Here is a 20041-nt window from a genome sequence, read left to right as displayed (position 1 = left end):
AAGCAAGTCCGCTTGCAGAGCCCTGATTTAGTTCAGGAATAGTTAATGAGGAAACAAAATATCATGCCTAAAATATCATGCAAAATCTTTATACCACAATAGTTGATTTGAAAATAACATGTTAATAAAACTCGGATATCTCTCTTATACAATGAACAAACTGTTTTGAAACAAATTTAGACAGCCATTAGAACCAATGCACAATCTCCCCACAACTTATGATGATACATCTGAACCAAAATGCTTCTTTCTCATGTTGCATTTCAAAATCTCAACAATAAGAGTTCTTACCATTTGCAAAAGTTTCAGCGATTTCATGTTCCTTGATGTATTTACGATGGGGCAGCTCCTACAACTGTTTAGGCATCAAGAATGCATATAACATGCAGCAAACCTGCAAGTTAAGGAATTCACTCAAACTGTCCACGGAAACTACTATTGGTCCGTGAAGATGAAGTCTGCAATTTCCCGAACTCACTTGCTGGCCTCATACATTCTTGACTTACTCAGTTGCTTCCTCCAAGGAAGCAGCCAAATACTCAGCAAGGCTTGAGCCACTTGACTGAGAATTGAACTTGAAGGTTGATCCTGAGGTTCTGGGCTTCTTCGTACTGATAGATTTAGGAAACCAATATCGTACAATAGGTTTAAGTGATACCCAAGGATCTTCTACCATTGACTTGTTATAAAACTGTTCCGGTCTTTCTCTTGCAGAGACACAAGTTGGTAACCCTCGCCCTCTTCCACCTCCTCGTCCTGAACTAGGGCTTGGACTTCTTCCATAATGACTATAGTTAATTTCTCGTCCAAAACTAGGGTTAGGAGCTCTTCTGTAATGAGGGTTAGGACCACCTCCTCCTCCAAAACCAGGGCGAGGGTTGGGACCTCTATTGGAATAAGGATTCGGACTTGAACTACCTCCTCGCCCAAAACCAGGACTAGAGCTGGGACCTCTTCCAAAATAAGGTCTATGACTTCCTCCCCCTCCAAAACCATGGCTGGAAAAGCCAGCAGGATTAGATGAGTTGGGAGAAAAGTCATAGCCGGCTGGTCCACCAGGCCTGTTCCAAGCTTCAGGGAGAGTACCTTGATGCACAGGAAATGGAGTAGCTATCCCAGCTGGGCTTCTCCACGGTTCAGAACTTAGGTAGGGTGATTGTGCTTCATGCACTCCCTGTAGTTGATTACTAGGGAGACTCGGGTTAAGATTCCTCGGTCCTGTTTAATCAGTAAAATGGAAATATGTCAGGCTTATAACACTCAGTTGGGAAAAGACTAAAAGGGAGAAGTAGGAATATATATCAAACATGTTTCGTAAGTCTAAGTGTTTAACCATTAAATTAAGTATTTCATGGGTCATAGGGTTGTTATTAGGTACATTATAAAACTTTCAAATGACAGAAAAATCATTTTTGGACTACTGCACTTCTAGAAATGACTGAAAGAAGTCCAATTCCCTTAACCAATTCTCGTTTATGTCCTTTCTAAAGGAACTTCAGAGCTGAAGGTAAACAGTAATCAAGCTTCTGAAAGTCTTGTTTCTGCTTCTTTAGTCATCTTCTGGAGCTAATTTTTCTTCCTAGTCTTCAAATTCACATTGTAGTACAATGGAACGACACAAATATGTAAAGAAAAAGACGCAAAGGGTTGCTAAAATCCGTAAGAGATTAAAAGAAAGGGTCTTTAGTCCCAATCTATAACTTTACTAGAGCTATCAACAATATTTGGGGATTCGATCTCTTTACTCGTAAAGACGTAAACTACATGTTATAAATTCTTCGTCTAGTAACTTTGATCTTCATACAAAAGAAAGATTTTTTCACAATAACATAAGAAACCCATATTGAATGTCTGGAATTGAAATTAACGAAAAAACAGAAAAGTTAAAAGAGATCCGGTAAAGAAAAATTACCTGAAGGATATGGTAATGGCCCAATGTTAGGAGTTGTAAAATTAACAGAAGTCATACTACTTTGTGGATTTTGATATGTATCTCTAGTAGTCCTCTTATTTCCAGAGAAAGCGGCCATTGGATCGGTATAGAAATCAAACCTTCGACTGGCAGGTGATTTCTCCGGCACTGAAGAGCACTCGAGTAAAGGATTTGTGAGGTTCCCAGTTGGTATTGAGGTATTGACATTATGAGAAACTTCGGTCTCAGCGGCTTCCATTCGCATTGCTTTCAGTCTGTCTCTTCTTTGTGTTGATTCCTCCATTGAATCTGTTAGTTACAAAACAACTAAAACAAGACCTTATCAGAGAACTTGCGCCCAAAGCAAAAAAGAGATCATTTCAACCAAGCATCATAGATTCGGGTTAAAGAAACCCTAAAAATGGTTAAAGCCCAAAGAGAAGGAAAGTAGAAGGAGCTTGAAATTTCAGAAATCTGAACAATTTGAGGGTTTTAGGTTAAGATTTTAAAGAAGAAACTTTTTGATAATCAAGCTAGATTTTTCAACAACATAAACATGTGAATAATTATGTGAACCAAAACCTAGTCCTCATTCATTCAAAACCCTAAAATGTTTAGAACTAAGTAAAGTGATTGATTCGAATTAGGGCAAATATTTGAAAAACTCACTTAGGTTAAATGTCGAGTACTTATTGCCTGAGAGAGAAGGTGAGGAATTCCGCTTGCCGACGAAGAGAGAGTGGTAAAATTATAAAGGGAGAATTACTGAACCCCCACAAACGTTAGATTTAACTTTGATATTTTCAATACTACTTTCTTGCCCTCTTACTAAAACCCCCACCTTTTGATAATCAAATCACTAGTAGTTCTAAACAAAGACAAATGAAGCAAATTTCAGTCCCAATTTCAGACATATCAATCAAATTTCAAGCAAAATTCGGTCCCAATTTCCGACATCTCCAAATCCACATACTATTGCAACCTAAGATCATAAAATCAATACAGAACTACTAAAGAACAAAACAAATTCAGATTATCAAACATTACTGCAACCTAAGATCATAAAATCCAAATACTATTGCAACCCAATTTCCGACATCTCCCAGTTTCAGATTATCAAACTATAAAGAACAAAAACAGATTCAGATTATCAAACATACTATTGTAACCTAATTAAAGCTATATTTGAACTACTAAAACTACATTGTGAAATCGAACCAGCAAAAACCTAAACCCTAGTTCGAGTTACCTACCCTATGGAGTACAAGAGAGAGAGAGAAAACCCAAAACGAGAAACCCTAGTTCGTTCGAATGGAGAGAGAGAGAGAGAGAGCGAGAATACCTTTTAGTCGAAGACGTGAGCTGCTTGATTTCGTCTGTTTGATTTCGTGAGTTGCTCGCGACTTGGGTGGAGAAGAGATTAAAGGTGATATAAGCGCCTCACCTTTTAGTCGAAGGCGCCCCATTTTTCTGCTCTCAGTATTAGGTCATTTCCCAATCTGTTCAAGAACCAGAGAAGTAGAGTGAGAAAGAGCCGTGAACTCCATTTAGAGGAAATCGAAATCTTCAATCACTCTTCGAGAGAGGGAAATCGACCTAGGGCTTGAGCTAATCCAAAGGTAAAAAGATCTTTACTCTTCAAAGACTTCAACTCTTCATCATTTTAATATTTAGGGTTACTTGAACTCTTTGAAATCAATTTCTAGGTCAGAAATAATTTGATTTGGGGAATAAGTTGATGATTGTCTTTTTCTTTTCTAGTATGATTTCTTCAAAATGAAATAGAGATGTTGAATTGATGATGCCATTAATTATTATGGGTTCTCTGTTTTGTTGAGAAAAGGCTTATTCTAGATTTGATTGGTTCAATGGTTTGGTAAATGGTAATTGGAATGAAACTTTCCTGTTCATTTCCATATCTCTGTCTACAATGATTCTGAATAATTGGAATGGTAATTGATTCAATGGTTTGGTAATTGGAAGGGTTTGGTAATTGGAATGGATTAATGGAACTTTCCTGTTTTCTGTGAGAAAAAGCTAGTAAGTGAATAGGTGATTATTTTTTTTAAGTAGGGAGATCTTAGGATCTAGTACAACAATGAGAGTGTTCATTTATAGATGAGGCAATAATTTTAGTTATTTCTTGTGAATTTAAATATAAACTTATAATGCTTATTTTGATGTTTGATTAAAGAAACCTAATTTTGAAATTTGATTTTTTTGTAGTTTTAAAAAGTAGGAATTCATCTAAATTTGTTATATTTTGATGTTGATTTAACTTTAGGCTAAAATGTCCGAAGATCCTCAAATACCCAAGCGAAGGGAAAAAACTTTATATTCGTTCCTTACTTCGACAAGAGAAAACAACAATAAAGATTTAGAACCTTCACCTTCTATACCTAACATTCGAAATATAGTTGAAGATAGACAACCTCCTTTGAATGCTTTAGAAGAAGAAATTGATACTACATCTTTTATACGTGATCTGGGATTGCGCCTTCAAATTTGGAAACATCCTATTAACACACAAGATGACCGTCGACGTGCATATCTTAATGTGGGACCTTATCAGCCTATGCTTAATGACTACCCGACAACAAAGTTTGGAAAGCAATCCCGAAGATTTCAAAATTCTTGGTATACCTTATTTCCTTGGCTTGAGTACTCTCCTACAAGGCTACAAAAGATGCGGCCTATTGTCTCCCATGTTTTATCTTTGAAACAAAATGGAGGATGATTTCCTAAGAGATTGCATGATTATACACATCGAGATATAGCCGAAACAATCGATTATGATTCAATAATTGATTAGTTTTATAAGTTGAAGGATCGTAGGGCTCAACTCAAGTAGTATAGTTATATGTCATTTTGATGGGTTTCGATGTTTTGTACATCTTTTGTTTTTTGCTATATACCCTCTTTTGTTATATGCTAAATGTGGTAATATATACACAGTGAAATGAAAACATTACTTTGATCTTATATACTCTTTTGTGAACTTTTATTTCAATGAACTATCGCATTGTATAAATAAATTCTTGGTATATGATATATTGCGAAATATTTCTTTTGATAGGTATTCTTTTCGACAAAGTAACGGATATAATTGCAACGGACGAACTTCGCATTCTTATTAGGTATGTTCTTACTTTTCATATATGGTTTGTGACAATAATGTTGCAACATTGTACTTTGACACAAAAAATTGCCTTCACATGTTACTTTCGCCGATTTTATATTTACCGTAAGAAGAATTTTAATTATAAAAAAATTAGACTAGTCCTGTACAGTTTCAAATCCTGGCTCCGCCCTTGGATCGACAGGAAGATTCAAACTAGTATTTCTCTATCATCTCGTTCTTTATCTCTCTCTAATCTCTAATTTCTGTATCATCTCGTTCTTCTATCTCACTTTCTCAGCTTCTTTAACCCTTATTAGGGTTTAAAGTGAAGATTCAAACTAAAATTTATGGTTCTTCAAGTGATTCAAAACTTTGTTATTTAGGTAAGTGATATTTCTCCCCTCTTCTTTTTGATTCTTTCTAAAGCTTCTAAAACTTCTATATTGTTTATTTTGGGCATTTGGGTACTGATTTTGATGTTAGGGTTTCCCTTTTTCTATTCATTAAGAGTCCAAATACTTCTAAAATCCTTTTTCTCTTTAGGGTTTATTATGCTTGGGAAATTGCTGAGCATGTATGGTGTCAGCTGTTGGGGTTGATTTTTCTTAAAACTGGTCTGGGTAGAAACTAGTTTTAAACCCTAATATTGTAGATTCAAACAGAAAGAATGAGAATAAACTCTATTTGTTTAGTGCATTTTATATAGTATTTATTGTTCCCCTTTTCTTTATTTTTTTCTTTTTTGCTGTAATCTTGCTTTAACTAGTTGATTAATTTGGTTATTTTGATGTTTTTGTGTAAATCCCTTTCTCAATTTCAATTTAGCATACCATTTTTATATCTAGATGGAAGTTCATATAGTCAAATAACTTCTCTTATGATCTTTGAAATGGAGAAAATACGGAAGAATTGTTGGTTTACACTTTTACTTCACCATCTCTAAATTACAGTTTCGTGATTACATATAGATTGTATAGTAATTTTGGCTAGCCAGGTATAGATACAAATCTTGGCTCCGCCCTTGAATGTGAATGAACCATCATCATCCATCTGATCTGAGTTTCTCTCTCTTTCTCTTTCTAGAACAGTAAGTAACCAGCAGAAACGTGAAAGTTATAGAGAGAGAGAGAGAGAGAGAGAGAGAAAATGCACGGTCGACCTCGCAAACCCCTCAAGCCAGAAGACGCAGCTTCAAAAGAGAAAGCTTCTAAATTACGAATTCTTCAATCTCAACTCCTTCATAATCATCATAACAAAATGTAACTTCCTTTTTCATTTCCAGTTTACATATCGTTTGATTAGTTCATTCTATATCTATGTGACGGTTTCTCTCTCTTTTTTGTTTTTTTCTCTTTAGATATACCAAAGAAGCCCTAGATCTGAGTTCAAAATTAGTTGAATCTAATCCTGAACTCTATACAGCTTGGAACTATCGAAAACTCGCTGTCGAATTTAATCTTCAATCAGAAACAAATCAGGAAACTATTAAATCAATTCTAGATGAAGAACTCAGAGTTGTATGTTTTTTACTTATTTTATTTCTCAAGTAAAGATTGAAACTTTTGTTACTACGAAATTTATAGTTTTAATTTCTTATGGTAGGTGGAAGCTGGATTAAGAAGGAATTTCAAATCTTATGGTGCTTGGCATCATAGGAAATGGGTTCTAAGCAAAGGATTATCGTCGACTGATCATGAATTTAAGTTATTAGATCAGTTTCAGAAGGCTGATTCTCGTAATTTCCATGCTTGGAATTATAGGAGGTGATTATTAGATTCTAAACTTAAAATGTTTTTCTTGAGAGTTGAGACTGCATTAGGGTTTGCTTATATATTTGTTAACGCCTTTTTTCAGGTTTGTGGCCTCATTGAAGAATGTATCGGCAAAGGATGAATTAGATTATACAACTGCAATGATAGAGAACAATTTCAGTAATTATTCTGCGTGGCATAATCGTAGGTATAAATGTCTTGATCTTTGGTATTCTAACTCTGGGTTTGGCTTGTTGAATATAGTTATAAAGACTGTGATAACATATCTCATATTTGTGTTATATGTATTGTGGGTTGTTTTATGGTAGGAAAGTCGAATATCATAGGGTAAAGATCTTCACTTTCAGATTTAAATATATTAGTAAGGTGCATATGGGAAATGTTAGTACGATCTCATCACCATCATGTGATTCATGTTGGAACATCTCGTGTTCTCTTCTGAAACATTTGAACCACTGTACTACCCTTACCTATAATTGAGTTAATCGCAAGTTATAGTGTTAATAGCATCTGTACTTCTAATAATGAATGAATGAATGAATGATCTTATTCATTATTATTTAGTTTTTATTTTTTTAGAAGTTTCTATAAGCATGCATGAATATATCGTCATTGTGTCACGCTTCCACTTAAAGGTTTAACAAGAGTTCGCCTGAAGTCGAACGGATTTACTTTGGCTCTTTTCTGATCGTTGACTAATGTTGTCATTGCTTTACGTGGGGAGCAGCTTTTGCAACTCATATGATTGAATTTTTCTTTGCAGTGCTATTCTATCAAGCTTGCTGAAGCAGAAGGCTCAAGAATTTGCTTCTAAAGAGAAAGTTTTAGCCAATGAGTATGACCTGGTACACAATGCAATTTTTACAGAACCAGCTGATCAAAGTGGTTGGTTCTATCATTTATGGCTTCTCGATCAAACTATTACTCCTGATGCTCCTGTGTTGGTTTCTTCTTGGCCTATTCATGGTTCAGATTTGATCTTATCCTCTAATCAGAACTCGGGCAGTTCTACGTTCTCTCGTTCCACAACCTTCTGTTCTAAGGAAGGAACTTTTCCTCTCATTCTTTATTTTAACCAAACTGTTGAAGGTGTTAGCTCATTTACTGTAAAAATTAAGTTCATGTTCAGTAATAACGAAGAAATTAAATGGACACCACTGTCAGCGAACAACTCAGGAAAGGCCCAAGCTTGGATGGCATACCTCAAATTTCCTGAACGGGAGGCCCATTCTTCGACGAATTATCCAGTTGAGGTAAGCGTTGGAAATGGCCAGGGTATCGTTTCTTCAAATGGGTCCAATTATAGCTACCCATCAAGGTTTGCATTTACAGTGAGTCTACTGAACTGTAAAGAAGATGGTGAAGGAGAAGCAAGTACCAAAGAAGTCGTATGGAAAGATGACAGTTTTCATACTGACGAGGCTCTTCAAAAGGATTTAAATCGTATTTTGTCATTTGATGGTCTTCGAATCATCGAGGATCATGATCCAACAACTTATAGGTGGCAGATCAAGACTATAGTATATGAAATTGCTCTCTTTCGGGAGTTGCTATTAGAAACAAACTGGTATTTCCGATTTTTATGATACAATGCCAACTTCAAATTTTTATTTATTTCGCAGTTTACTAGATTTGTTCTTGTTTTATTTTCATGTATGAGTTTGCTTCGTTTTGTAGTAAAATTGGAAAGCTTACACTTGCAAGATTATTGATGGCACATGATGCAATGATGTCATACAACACTTCATTTGCATACAACAAGGTTAACACGGAAGAAGTTCTAGAGCTGTTTAGTGACTTAATGAGATTGGATTCATATCATTCGGGATACTACAAAGGCGAACATAGCTTAGTCTTAGTTGAGAAGGTATTTATGATGAACATCTCTGTTATCTTTTCATTACTTAATTAGAAAAGTAACTGTTTATGGCTCAGATTATGTGAAGTTATCTTCATTTTGTCTGAGTACTCGATGGTGTTGCTGCAGTAGAGTTTGTTTCCTATAGAAGAAGCATAAGTTATATTGTCAACCATCTGCTTAGTTACCTTAAACTAAAATGAATAATTTTTCTTACTCTTAGTGAACGAATAAGTAATGACTATAATATTGAAATTGAAGCATGAAATTGATGCGTATTAATTTTCTTGTCATATAAGTGGAAAAGAGATAAAAGAGAACTAATCCCATCAGGCATCGGGTCTTTCACGTTCCTACCTTGGTCGGTATAGTGTAGAATCTAGACTAGTTAGCGTAGGCTAAACATATATAGAGACCCATTTTTTTTTTCTTGCAAATATCTTGCGACCTGCCAAAGATGTTCCACTCATGGGATTGAAAATCAGAAATACGACATTCTTCTCGGCTTCTTCTCTGTTGGTCTCTACTAGATCATTTTGCGTCTACTACTCTACTGTATTGGGTGCCTCAATATATAACATTGAGAGACACCTTGATTCATCATAGAGCAGGAGAAAGTATTCATATCGTTCTTTAATATTTAGGAAACTAAAATTCAAATAAAGTGCAAAATCAGATATCGAGTTTTACTACTTGAGTTAGATTTCAGAGTGTTTGCTTATGTCTGACACGTGTTGTCTAACTTGTCTGAATGGATGATTTGGGTTAACTTTCAAACGAGTCAGATTCAGAAGATGGTAAAATAAAGAAACCCACCTCATAATTCAATTTATAGTCCGAGTTCAGAAATTAGGTAGTGAAAGTTTGATATGAATAGTTAAAAGAGTACAGATTATAGCTATATCTAGTTCTTCTAGTTGTCCAGGTCTAACTTGGTTCGAGAGTTTTTTGGGTATACTCTCACGAGCTCGAAAGTGGTCACTCCTCTTCTGTTGCTTCACTATGAATGTGATCTTACATTAGGGTGTCTTTGCAGGTAATCTCAGAGGAGAAGTCGTTGTTGAACCACTGCTTTTTCTATGGAGAGTCAAGTTCTTTGAATTATCATAGCTCCGTGTGCCTGCGCCTTAACAACTTGTCATTATCTCGCATTGGGTCTTTTGAACATGTACTGTGGGTCCGAATGTTAGATCTCAGCCACAATGAACTTCAATCAATTGAAGGTAATCTCAAACTAATTCGAGGATCTAAGACCCTTACATATAAGTGTCTGACAATAGCTTCCTGTCATTAACTGACGATTGTTATCGGTTTCCGTGACAGGGTTGGAGGCACTGCAACTTCTGTCTTGCTTGAACCTAAGCAATAACAAATTCCGAAGTTTTACAGCATTGGAGCCATTAAGACTTTTAAAGTCCTTGAAAGTACTTAATTTATCCCACAACGAGATCGGTTCACACTCAATTGACACGACAAGGTATTTGTGCTCTTCTCCTTTATCTCACACACAAGAAAGCAACTGGTATTTTGATGATCTTGAAGTAGTAGAAGATTGGGAAGCTGTTTTGCTATTTAAGGACTTGCAATTAACACAGTTAGATGTTGTTGGAAATGCAGTTTCTGATGAAAAATTTAGGATTTTACTAGTAAAGCTTCTTCCTAAACTAAAATGGTTAGATGGTGAAGTTGTAAAGTAAGCCTTTTTTTTTTCATCATTACTTGTTCATCTTTTTTTTCCCCTTTATTGTTTAGATCTACAAAGTTAGTGTTTTCGATAACTATTTCCTTTTATTGACTAAACAGAAATTAACTTCAACATTTGGATTGATTTCATTTACTGTTATAGCAACTTCCTTTTAGTTACTTTTTTGTTTTCTTGAGTTGGAGATCTGTCTTCTTGCTTAAGTTTTTTTTTTTTTAAATAGTTGGAATGAATTTAAAAGAAGGATTTACAAAGATCCAAGCAATGGCATGATAAAATTTCGCAGGCAAATAAATACGATAATGCTTCTACCCCAGCGGCCCAGCCTCAAAAGAGATAGTAAGTAAACACCCCATGCTTTAGCAGTTTCAATGTTGTCCCTACTTTAGACCCCCGGGCTCTAGTGCAACAAGTACATGATTTTGTTTTCGGGGAAGGGTCCACGAGCCCACCCAAAAGGTCTCGTCACTTACTAAGTTTAGGCAAACTATGTGGGACTATACAATCCCCCTCCTTCAGTGACGTGTCATCTTCGGCTCTGATACCACTCGTAACACTCGAAGCCTTAACAGTTATCGATGTTGTCCCCGCTTTAGACACGTAGACCGAAGCCTTAACAGTTATCGATGTTGTCCCCGCTTTAGACACGTAGACCGAAGCTCAATAAGTGCAGGGATTTGTTCTCGGCAAAGGCTCCATAAGCTCGCCTAAAAGACCTCATCACTTACTAAGCTTGGGCATTGCATCTACAATCCAGACAAACTTTGGACTCTCTCGAAGCGATGTGGCACTACCACATGAAGTCCAAATATGAACAATATTGTGGCCGTTGTCGTGGCATTCCCAGACATTGTCGTAGTGAATGATCCAACCGTTGCTTAGAGATCCGTTTTGGAGCATAAAGATCTTGTATTGGACTTGAGGTGGGTTATGAAAGTTGTTTTGGATAAAGGTTTTCTTTAATAACGGGTGAATCTAAGGTCCTATTTGGACCCCTTTCTTAGACTTAAAAGACCTAAAATTTTCATTTAAAATATCATTTTGCCAAACCATCTAAATTGGAAGTGTTTTAAGTCCAAAATCGCATGATCAATGAGTCTAGACACCAAAGATAATCTGAAATAGAAAATAAATCCACTCAAAGTAAATTACATGTCTATCCTCTCATTCTCTTTTACTACCTAACCTATCTTAAGTTAAAAAAAATAACCTAAAATAAAATATACCATAGTATTTAGAGATTCATTAAATGATTTCTTCAAAAACAAACTTTCCTTCCGGAAAAATAGTTGCCTTTACCGTTTAGCAGAATACTTTCTTTTAAATTTCTATTAGAATAGGGCAAAAGGAAACCGAAGAGAGAGAGAGAGCATCGTCACTTTTATATATGAACTAGGTTTTGATTTCATTCATCATCGACGCCCAAATTAAACCGAGTGAAAAAGGTGAAAGCATCGAGTGGGAGAGAGAGAGAATCGATTGATGGTTTCATTCATCATCTACAGTAGTGAAGAATAAGAAAACACAAACGTTAAAATAAAATGTTAAAAATGTTGTTAGACTCGATAAGATTCTACTAGCATAGAATTTTATTAGAATCAACCTATTGTAACAAATTCATCATCGACGCCCAAATTAAACCGAGTGAAAAAGGTGAAAGCATCGAGTGGGAGAGAGAGAGAATCGATTGATGGTTTCATTCATCATCTACAGTAGTGAAGAATAAGAAAACACAAACGTTAAAATAAAATGTTAAAAATGTTGTTAGACTTGATAAGATTCTACTAGCATAGAATTTTATTAGAATCAACCTATTGTAACAAATTCACATCAAATGGTAACAGAATCAAGAAAATGCTAGTAAAATACTGAAAATGTAACAAAAACAATTTCACATAATATATTTTAATTACTAAAATGTATTTGTTAACCTATTGTAACAAATTCATAAGATGCTAGCAAAATATTCTTGCTTTTTAAACTACTGTATTCAAATTTATTCAACCGATGCTAATAAAATGTAAAAATTGCTATTAGAATCAATAAGATGCTAGCTAAATAGTAAGTATTTGCTTTTTAAACTACTTTATCAAATTCATTCATCAGATGCTAGTAGAATCTAAAATATGCTAGTAGAATCAGTAAGATGCTAGCAAAATAGTTTGTTTTTTAACCTCACAAAAGAATTTGTAGATGTTTAATTGGATCGAGGTAGAGATAAAAAGCAAATTACAAATTCATACTTTCTTGAAGTTCAAAGAACATAGAGTTACAGAGAGAGAAAATTGTTTTTGGGAGAGAGCATCTCGTTTTAGGTAAATATTCATTGAATTGGTAGGTTAATTTAGACAAATATCAGTTTTGGAAATAATATATTTTCTTGAATTCGAAGAACATATAGTTACAGAAAGGGAAACTCGTGTTAGGAGAGAGAAACTAGTTTTAGGTAAATATCCATTGATTTGGTAGGTTACTTTAGAAAAATATAAGTTTTGGAAATAAAGATTAACATTAAATATCCACCATAAATATTCTTTCATAAAATTTATGGAAACAATAATTGTATTAACTCAACCATTATAAACCTTTGGTTTACCAATAGTTAAAAAATATTTATGAAAGCGCAAAATTGAGAGAAAATTAAAGGATTGATGCATGGGCCCCACCAAATAGTGAATTTTTGGACTTATTTTACATTTTCGATTTATTTTGGTTTTATTTTATTTTTTGATTTAGGAGTGGATATATGACTAATTACCCCCCTTATTTTTGGACCTTAAACTCAAAAATCCTAAATTTTACTCTACATAAAAAGCTCACGGGCCGACCCATAGACCATCATTGACTGGCTTTGGATAAGCCGGAACGGCCCATCCCGGACCGTTGGATACCACTACTCTCTAGGATTGTTGAAAGATATCTCCGGTAGTCCGGTCGAACATTGATCGGACTATGCTCCATACCCGAAACTCGATCCGAGTGACATTGTCCTTCCAGTTCCACCTCAGTTAGAGAGAATTTGGGAACTTTTATTATTGAGGGATCTCAATCTCAATCTCAGGAAGAAGATTGATTTGGGTATTCTGAATTTGACGAAACAATCAACCGTTTCAATGGCAGATCATAACCCTATTCCTGCAACTTCTTTGCCTCCTGAAACCAATCCATATATCTCTTCTTCCTCTGTTCCTTCTTCCTCCGTCAAGGGTTAGTCCTTCTTCTTGTTTTTTTTTTTTTTTACCAATTGGGTTTGATTTGATTGTAAATCGATTAAATTAGGGTTTTCATCAGTACCCAAATCCGGGTATCTGATTTCCAATTGTATGATCTTATTAGTTTCAATTTTATTGATGTTTATTTCGGTTTAGTTCAAGAAATGATGAAGAGATAGATTTTTTGTTTTGATTCAGAAAGAATGGATTCAGTTCGTGATGCACTCGGGAGATGGAGTAAGAGAGTAGGTGAGGCGACCAAGAGAGCTGAGGATCTCGCCGGAAACGTTTGGCAACACTGTGAGTTTCTTTTTCCCCCCTTCCAATTTCAAGAAACGTAAACAAATATTCTAACATGTTATTATGGACCTCGAGTCAGATTTCAGATCTGACTCAGGGGAAAATTGCTACTTACCTGAGGAAGTATTGACATTATTTTTGAAAATCAGTGAAAACAGCTCCGAGTGTTACTGATGCGGCAATGGGAAGGATTGCTCAATCTACAAAAGTTTTAGCAGAAGGTGGTTACGAGAAAATCTTCCGACAATCGTTTGAAACAGTTCCTGAAGAACAACTTCAAAATTCATTTGCTTGTTATCTATCAACATCTGCTGGTCCAGTTATGGGAACTTTGTATCTCTCCACTTCAAAGATTGCATTTTGTAGTGATACTCCTCTTTCATACAAAGAAGGAGCTCGAACTGAATGGAGCTATTATAAGGTATTATTCACTTCTCAATATTCATTCTCATGTATTTGTTGCTTACGTGGTGGTATCCTTATGTTTTACATGGCTCAAACAATGTTACCTAGTATGCGGATCGCTCGGTATGTGGTACGGGTACCAGCACACGATACGCTACCATGTGAGAATCGGACATGCTAGGGGTATACCTCATCAGTACCTTTTAGACTATTTAGTCTATTTTCATGAATAATATCAACTTTTAGCAATGCATATACACGCGATCTCCGTAAAGCTTAAAATTTTAACTAGTTGAATAGAAAGTCTTGTAGTTAATTACCTAACTGGTGGAGCTTATAGGTTCTTACAAAGGAATTGGGTTGATTTAGACTGAAGCCCAAAAAGCGTACGGAGATACCCTATGTGGTACGCAAAGGGGGTTAAAGTATTTGGTAACGTTAGCGCAAACCCTTAGGCACCGTTAGGCTTGCATCAACTTTTCTCCAATTATGCAAATATACTATCGATATTAATGGATCAGTAGATATTTGTTTAGTTTTTTCTTTTCCAAAATCATAGTACTAAAGATCATTATATTTTGGTTGAAATGGCCATAAACAGGAAACTCAACATATAACTTTGTTATTTTCATTCATGTTTGGGTCAAAATTAGTATTCATTTTGAAATGAAATAAATGTTGACTTCAACCGAGATAAGCACAGGAACCCAAGATAGGAGTAAAATATCAGCTAACGTATTTTGATTATACTAATTGGAATAAATTATGAGTGTTGATTTTTTTATCATTTTTATTGGGGTTGAACTAGAAATTTAGAACCAAACTGCCGATAATCGACTCAGCTCGATTGTTCATTTATTCTAATTTAATTTCAATTGATCTTGTTTGAGCAGGTGGTTGTTCCTCTGCATCAACTTAGATCAGTTATTCCTTCTGCAAGTAAAACAAATCCTACCGAAAAGTACATTCAAGTTGTTTCTGTAGACAGCCATGAGTTCTGGTTCATGGGGTTTGTGAATTATGACAGTGCTATAAAAAGCTTGGATGATGCTCGGCGCAACATACGTTTTGACTGAATTTTTTTGGGTCAATATTCGACAACTTAGAAGTCATGTTCTTTTTGCTTGATAAACATATATAAGTATGATAAATTCTTTCATTGTTCGCTATCGTGTTTCGATCTAGTTTGTGGAATGGTACTCTGTTTGATATCTGTCTCAATGACAATCTAAGTATTGTAAAGTGCTCTCTTTCATTTCATATAGTTTGTTGGTGAAAATTCCATTCATAAACTTAATCAAATTGTTCTTTTTTTATTTATAGCATTTTATGTGGTTGAAATTGATATAGTTCTAGAACTGGGTGTGCTAGTGTGCAATTAAAACACAGTTTATGAGTTTTTTTGGTTGACTGAGTGAAAACAATAATGTTACTCTGCCCGACCGACTGAATGTCAGTTTCCGAGTTGGCTGTCTGGATTGGTCGAGTAACTTTCTCTCTCTACAAACTCAACTCGTCCTAGCCAGCCAACCCTTACGAGTAAGGACCGGTTTGGCGACCTAATTTGATGGGTTGAGTTGGATGTCCACTGACGATAGTGGAATAACTTTCTCTCCTTAGATACTTGGCACATCCTTGCAGGCCGTCTCGGTTTGTGGTAAGCCTATTATAATTATGTATTGGGTGCATGGTGGGGAACGAGGAAAGTAAAACAATAATGGCATTGGCAAGAACAACTGCAGTACCTTACATTTGAGAGATCATCAGCTTTCTACAGAGAGTAAAAATATTGCTCGGGTAAATCGACTGACAATGTTATATATATACACACATACCGGAACCTCACATATCTGAAGTGGGTTTGACGGTCAGAATCCGTGTGTAATAGCCCATCACATGTACATTTCGCCTGAGAAGTGTATGTAAAATAGTGTACACAAATAGAATTTTTGGTATATCAAATTGAGTTTTTTTTTTGGAATATTATAGCACAAAAAAGTTAAAAAGATGAGACTAGGAAGAATAATTCCTATGTCATTTTTAAAGGCTGAAATTCTGGAACTTTAAAAAAGGGAGGGAAGAGGGCCCCCAATATTTTCTCCCCATCCTCCAACTTATAAATACATGAGATTCTCTCTGTGTGGTTTCTCTTTATGTATTCCCAAGACCTCCTTATGAATCAGTGCAAATTTATTATCAACTGATGAAAGAGAAAGAGGGAGATGAGAAGAAGACATAATGAAGCAAATGGATGAGAGAGATAGATGAGAAGACATAACAAAGCATTTCAGAGTAGGATTGGAACCCTAACTTTAGGAGGTCTCAATTAAATTAACGAAGTCACGTTTCAGAATGTTTGTTCTTTTACACTTGTTTATATAGTTAGGGCTATTTTATACTATCAATTTTAATTTTAGATGATTAAGATTCAGACAAATCAAACTTAATCGATAATCTAAATTTATTCAAATCTAGTGATTATAATTTAATTTGACAAACCTCCCCTCTTGATCTATTTTTACTTGTTTTTCATTGAGATAGTAGAAGCCACAAATTTGTATATCTTCTTAGGGCAGATTCAAAATCTCAGCTCACTCTCTCTCTGTCTCCTACTCTTACCTTTCTCTCTCTAGCTGTTCAAAATGTTGTTCTAATACATGCTAAAAAGCACAAAGTTGTTGATTCCAAAACCCCCATCATAAATTATTCAACTCAACCCTCTGTTTTTTTTGGATTATCTAAATTTAACTCATCATTTTTCTATTTCTGCTCTTTATGGGCACGCCCTTCTCACACCCACACCAAATTTCTATCCCACCAAACCAAAACAAACAAGATTTCTCATGACTTGAAATCTATTCAGTTGGTATGTTTAATCTTCTTCTCTTAGCTTCTGGACTTGAATTTGAAGAATTTGGACATGACCCAACTGTTGTTTCATCGGTTTTATAGCTCAAACATGCAGCATCAAGCACTCCAATTGGACTTTGAGGAGGCACAGATGGGACGGAAGAAACATTTCCATCTTTGATCAATTTTAGACATTTCAGAACTCTTTCCTGCAGACACAAAATCGACCAAGTAAACCGAATGAGCAAGTTAATCAGACGAACTAATAAAAGACTATTATGAGACTAACCAATCTAGAAAAAAGGGGTTACCCTTAATAACATGTACATTGGCACGGGTATCAGACATCGAGATTGTATCTGACACGGGTACCAGATTTCAGAGACTACAACCGCAAAGTCTCAGTATCAGGGACTATAAGGCTGTACACGTATTTGCTTGTCTTAGTTATTAGGTTTTACGCAAATGACTAGTTCCACTAATATGGAGTCCCATTCTTACACATTTTTTCTTTGTTTCACGAGCCTCTAGTGACATTAACCTAGAGTAGAAGTTTACGACCTTGACATGATTTTGTGCCAATGGCTCAGTACATAGAGAACAAACGTACAAAATCTCATATTACACCAAGTAAAATGACCACGAGTATTATACAAATACCATAGTATCCATATCCGACACGGAAAAACAATAAAAGGAGTAGCCATATTGCACAAGGAGGTTTTACCTTTTCTACATGTTCGATGAAAGATGATAGTGCCTTATCGATGTCTAGTCCATTTTGGGTTTCCCCTGATACAAAAATAGCCACTGATGCAGCAATTTCAGAAGGTCTGAATTCCAAGAAGTCAATTCCTGCATTTATTAACAACCCATAAATAAGATCAGATCCTTAGCCAATTTCACCTAACTTTGTGTTTAATTAACAGATAGAAATTTATGGACTAATCAACCTTTAATTGTTCTTAATATGAGTTCGACCGTTCGAGAAATTAATGAACTTGATGGAGTTTGATCCTTGTTGATCTTCAAAAGGAAATAATCTACTAAAGAAAATGGAGTAATTGCTTTCATTCTCCAATTCAAAGTACTCAAAACAAGAAGTTCCATCCTTTGAATTGTTTTAGAATCAAACACAAATTTGGATTCATAAACCTGATCATAACAAACCCATATATATTATCAGATCAAATCAAATTTTCAACAATTCAAGAACAAACCCACATTGATTCAACCATTTTTTTTCTCCTTTACCTGTAAATCTAGAGACAAGGGAACTTCATGTTCTTCCATTTTGGCTGCCAGTGATAGACAAGCTACTGCTAATAACTGCATCATCCAAGCTTTACCTCTCTACAAATATCAAGAGAGAGACAGAGAAGCAATCAGAGCTCATTAGAGAAGAATATAAAGAAAAAGGGAAGATCTTGAATATCAAATTACTTACAGGAATTTCGTAAAAGGAAAGGAATCGATCCAAGTAATTAACTGATAAATAAGCACTCAAAGGTCCAAAACTGTAATGGGCATGAACCTGTTAAATCAAAATTAACAATTTCAGAAGCTAGTAGATGGATTTGAAGAACAAATTAGATGAAAACCACATCAATTCAGAGAAATCAGATAGATATATTTAAGATTTAGCATAAATTATCTCAATTTAAGTGAAAATCCAACTTCATGAAAAACTAAAACCTCATTGAAGATTCTGAGAAAAACCCAAATCCTAATCCACCCTTTTAAAGGTAAATCAAGTGAAAAATCATCTTCAAAGTAACCACTAAAGAACTGAATTAATCTGATTTAAGGGGAAAAAACTCACCTTTCCAATCCAATCAACAGCTTCCCCTCTAACCCCTATATTCAAATCCCCATTTCTCAATCTCTTCAAATAGTCATTTCTTGGTAAATGATCAATTTCTTTCTGAACCATCAAAATCATGCATTCATTAGTTGGTAAAGGAAACCCCATTAAACAAAAACCCCCAACATTAAAAAAGCTCTGATTTTGATTATTGATTTGATAGTTTCTTTCTTGCCAAACATCATCTCTACTAAAATCATCATTTATTACATCTCCATAATCACAATCATCAAAACAAACAAGACTATTGTTATCTTCAGTACATAGAAGGCTAGATGCTGCATAATCAAAACTAGGTGCCATTTTTTGCTATATCCCCTAAATTTCTCTCACTCTATATTCAATTATCTCTCTAAACATGAAAATATCATCAAATGGAGAAAACCCAGAACCAGATTTTCTCAGAAAGGAAAATGAATACTTTGTAGTAGAGAGAAAAAAAGAAATGAGTGAGAGTGGGTAGAGGAGAAGGGTAATGGGGTCTGAATATGGGTAGATGAGACAGGCTAGAATAGGGGGATTTATGTAGGAAATGGTAGCTTATTTTTAGGGTGAAAGAGATTTTAGGAAGAGAAGGGTAAGGGTGGACTGAGAGAAAATTGAGAAAATTTTGGGTCTGAAAATATTTAGAATGACAAAAGGATCTCCAGGGACAAGAAAATGAGTTGTAATTTGGGGATTTTTTTCTTGTTACATTAGGCTCCACATTCATTATTTTCTTTGGATCATTTCTAATGCAAAACTCAAAAAGATCCTTATTCGTCTTACATGTACTTACATGTGGAGTTCCAGTTGAGCCTCTTCCTTTTAAATAGCGTAAATAAAGATCTTCAATTTTTGTATGTCTCCAATGTAAAATTCTAAAAAAAAAAATTACTTATCTTTGTAAATAAAGATAATTAATTGTTTTGGAAATATACCAACACTTGATTTCTATTGATTGAAATTTAAATGTTGATAAGTTTGACAATTAGAGATATTTCAAGAGGACACTTCCACCCTCGACACATCATCTTTGAGATCCTGATTAAGTTTTGCATTGGAG

General features: G+C 35.0%; 4 protein-coding genes across 17 annotated transcripts; 2 read left to right on the top strand and 2 right to left on the bottom strand.

Annotated features, from left to right (window-relative positions):
• Positions 1-75: 75 nt before the first annotated feature.
• On the bottom strand, positions 76-3378 carry SIC (hydroxyproline-rich glycoprotein family protein). Of its 3 annotated transcripts, none has more exons than XM_086669714.1 (3): positions 3255-3378; positions 1913-2221; positions 76-1218 (listed from the first exon to the last, which is right to left on the bottom strand). In XM_086669714.1, the coding sequence occupies exons 1-3, from the start codon at positions 3376-3378 to the stop codon at positions 503-505; spliced, it is 1149 nt and encodes a 382-aa protein (XP_086525840.1). In that variant the 3' UTR covers positions 76-502. The 3 variants fall into 3 exon arrangements, with proteins under 3 accessions (XP_086525840.1, XP_086525841.1, XP_086525842.1); XM_086669715.1 differs by having other exon boundaries at positions 1913-2239; positions 3255-3365; XM_086669716.1 differs by having other exon boundaries at positions 1913-2239; positions 2582-3263.
• LOC147551617 (geranylgeranyl transferase type-2 subunit alpha 1-like) lies at positions 3349-10526 on the top strand. 12 transcript variants are annotated; one of them, XM_086669713.1, is made up of 12 exons: positions 3349-3531; positions 4989-5049; positions 5203-5249; positions 5351-5416; positions 6122-6292; positions 6391-6550; positions 6636-6796; positions 6888-6992; positions 7569-8372; positions 8483-8672; positions 9700-9886; positions 9987-10526. In XM_086669713.1, exons 5-12 carry the CDS (start codon positions 6180-6182, stop codon positions 10358-10360), a joined length of 2094 nt encoding a protein of 697 aa, XP_086525839.1. In that variant the 5' UTR covers positions 3349-3531; positions 4989-5049; positions 5203-5249; positions 5351-5416; positions 6122-6179; the 3' UTR covers positions 10361-10526. The 12 variants fall into 12 exon arrangements, with proteins under 12 accessions (XP_086525839.1, XP_086525834.1, XP_086525838.1 ...); XM_086669708.1 differs by having other exon boundaries at positions 6117-6292; XM_086669712.1 differs by lacking the exon at positions 5203-5249.
• Positions 10527-13287: 2761 nt separating this feature from the next.
• LOC147551616 (GLABRA2 expression modulator-like) lies at positions 13288-15598 on the top strand. The gene is made up of 4 exons (XM_086669718.1): positions 13288-13572; positions 13776-13877; positions 14027-14298; positions 15176-15598. The coding sequence occupies exons 1-4, from the start codon at positions 13479-13481 to the stop codon at positions 15356-15358; spliced, it is 651 nt and encodes a 216-aa protein (XP_086525844.1). The 5' UTR covers positions 13288-13478; the 3' UTR covers positions 15359-15598.
• A 1127-nt stretch (positions 15599-16725) lies between these two features.
• On the bottom strand, positions 16726-19734 carry LOC147551615 (cyclin-D4-2-like). The gene is made up of 6 exons (XM_086669717.1): positions 18955-19734; positions 18580-18666; positions 18387-18485; positions 18086-18287; positions 17860-17987; positions 16726-17341 (listed from the first exon to the last, which is right to left on the bottom strand). Exons 1-6 carry the CDS (start codon positions 19297-19299, stop codon positions 17138-17140), a joined length of 1065 nt encoding a protein of 354 aa, XP_086525843.1. The 5' UTR covers positions 19300-19734; the 3' UTR covers positions 16726-17137.
• Positions 19735-20041: the final 307 nt, after the last annotated feature.

Source organism: Eschscholzia californica, unplaced genomic scaffold (genome assembly GCF_041429995.1).
Source record: "Eschscholzia californica isolate CP2 unplaced genomic scaffold, dmEscCali1.0.p SCAF_3, whole genome shotgun sequence".
NCBI classification, from domain to species: domain Eukaryota; kingdom Viridiplantae; phylum Streptophyta; class Magnoliopsida; order Ranunculales; family Papaveraceae; genus Eschscholzia; species Eschscholzia californica.
Note: the sequence above shows the minus strand (reverse complement) of the source record. Positions and strands in the feature narration are given on the sequence as shown.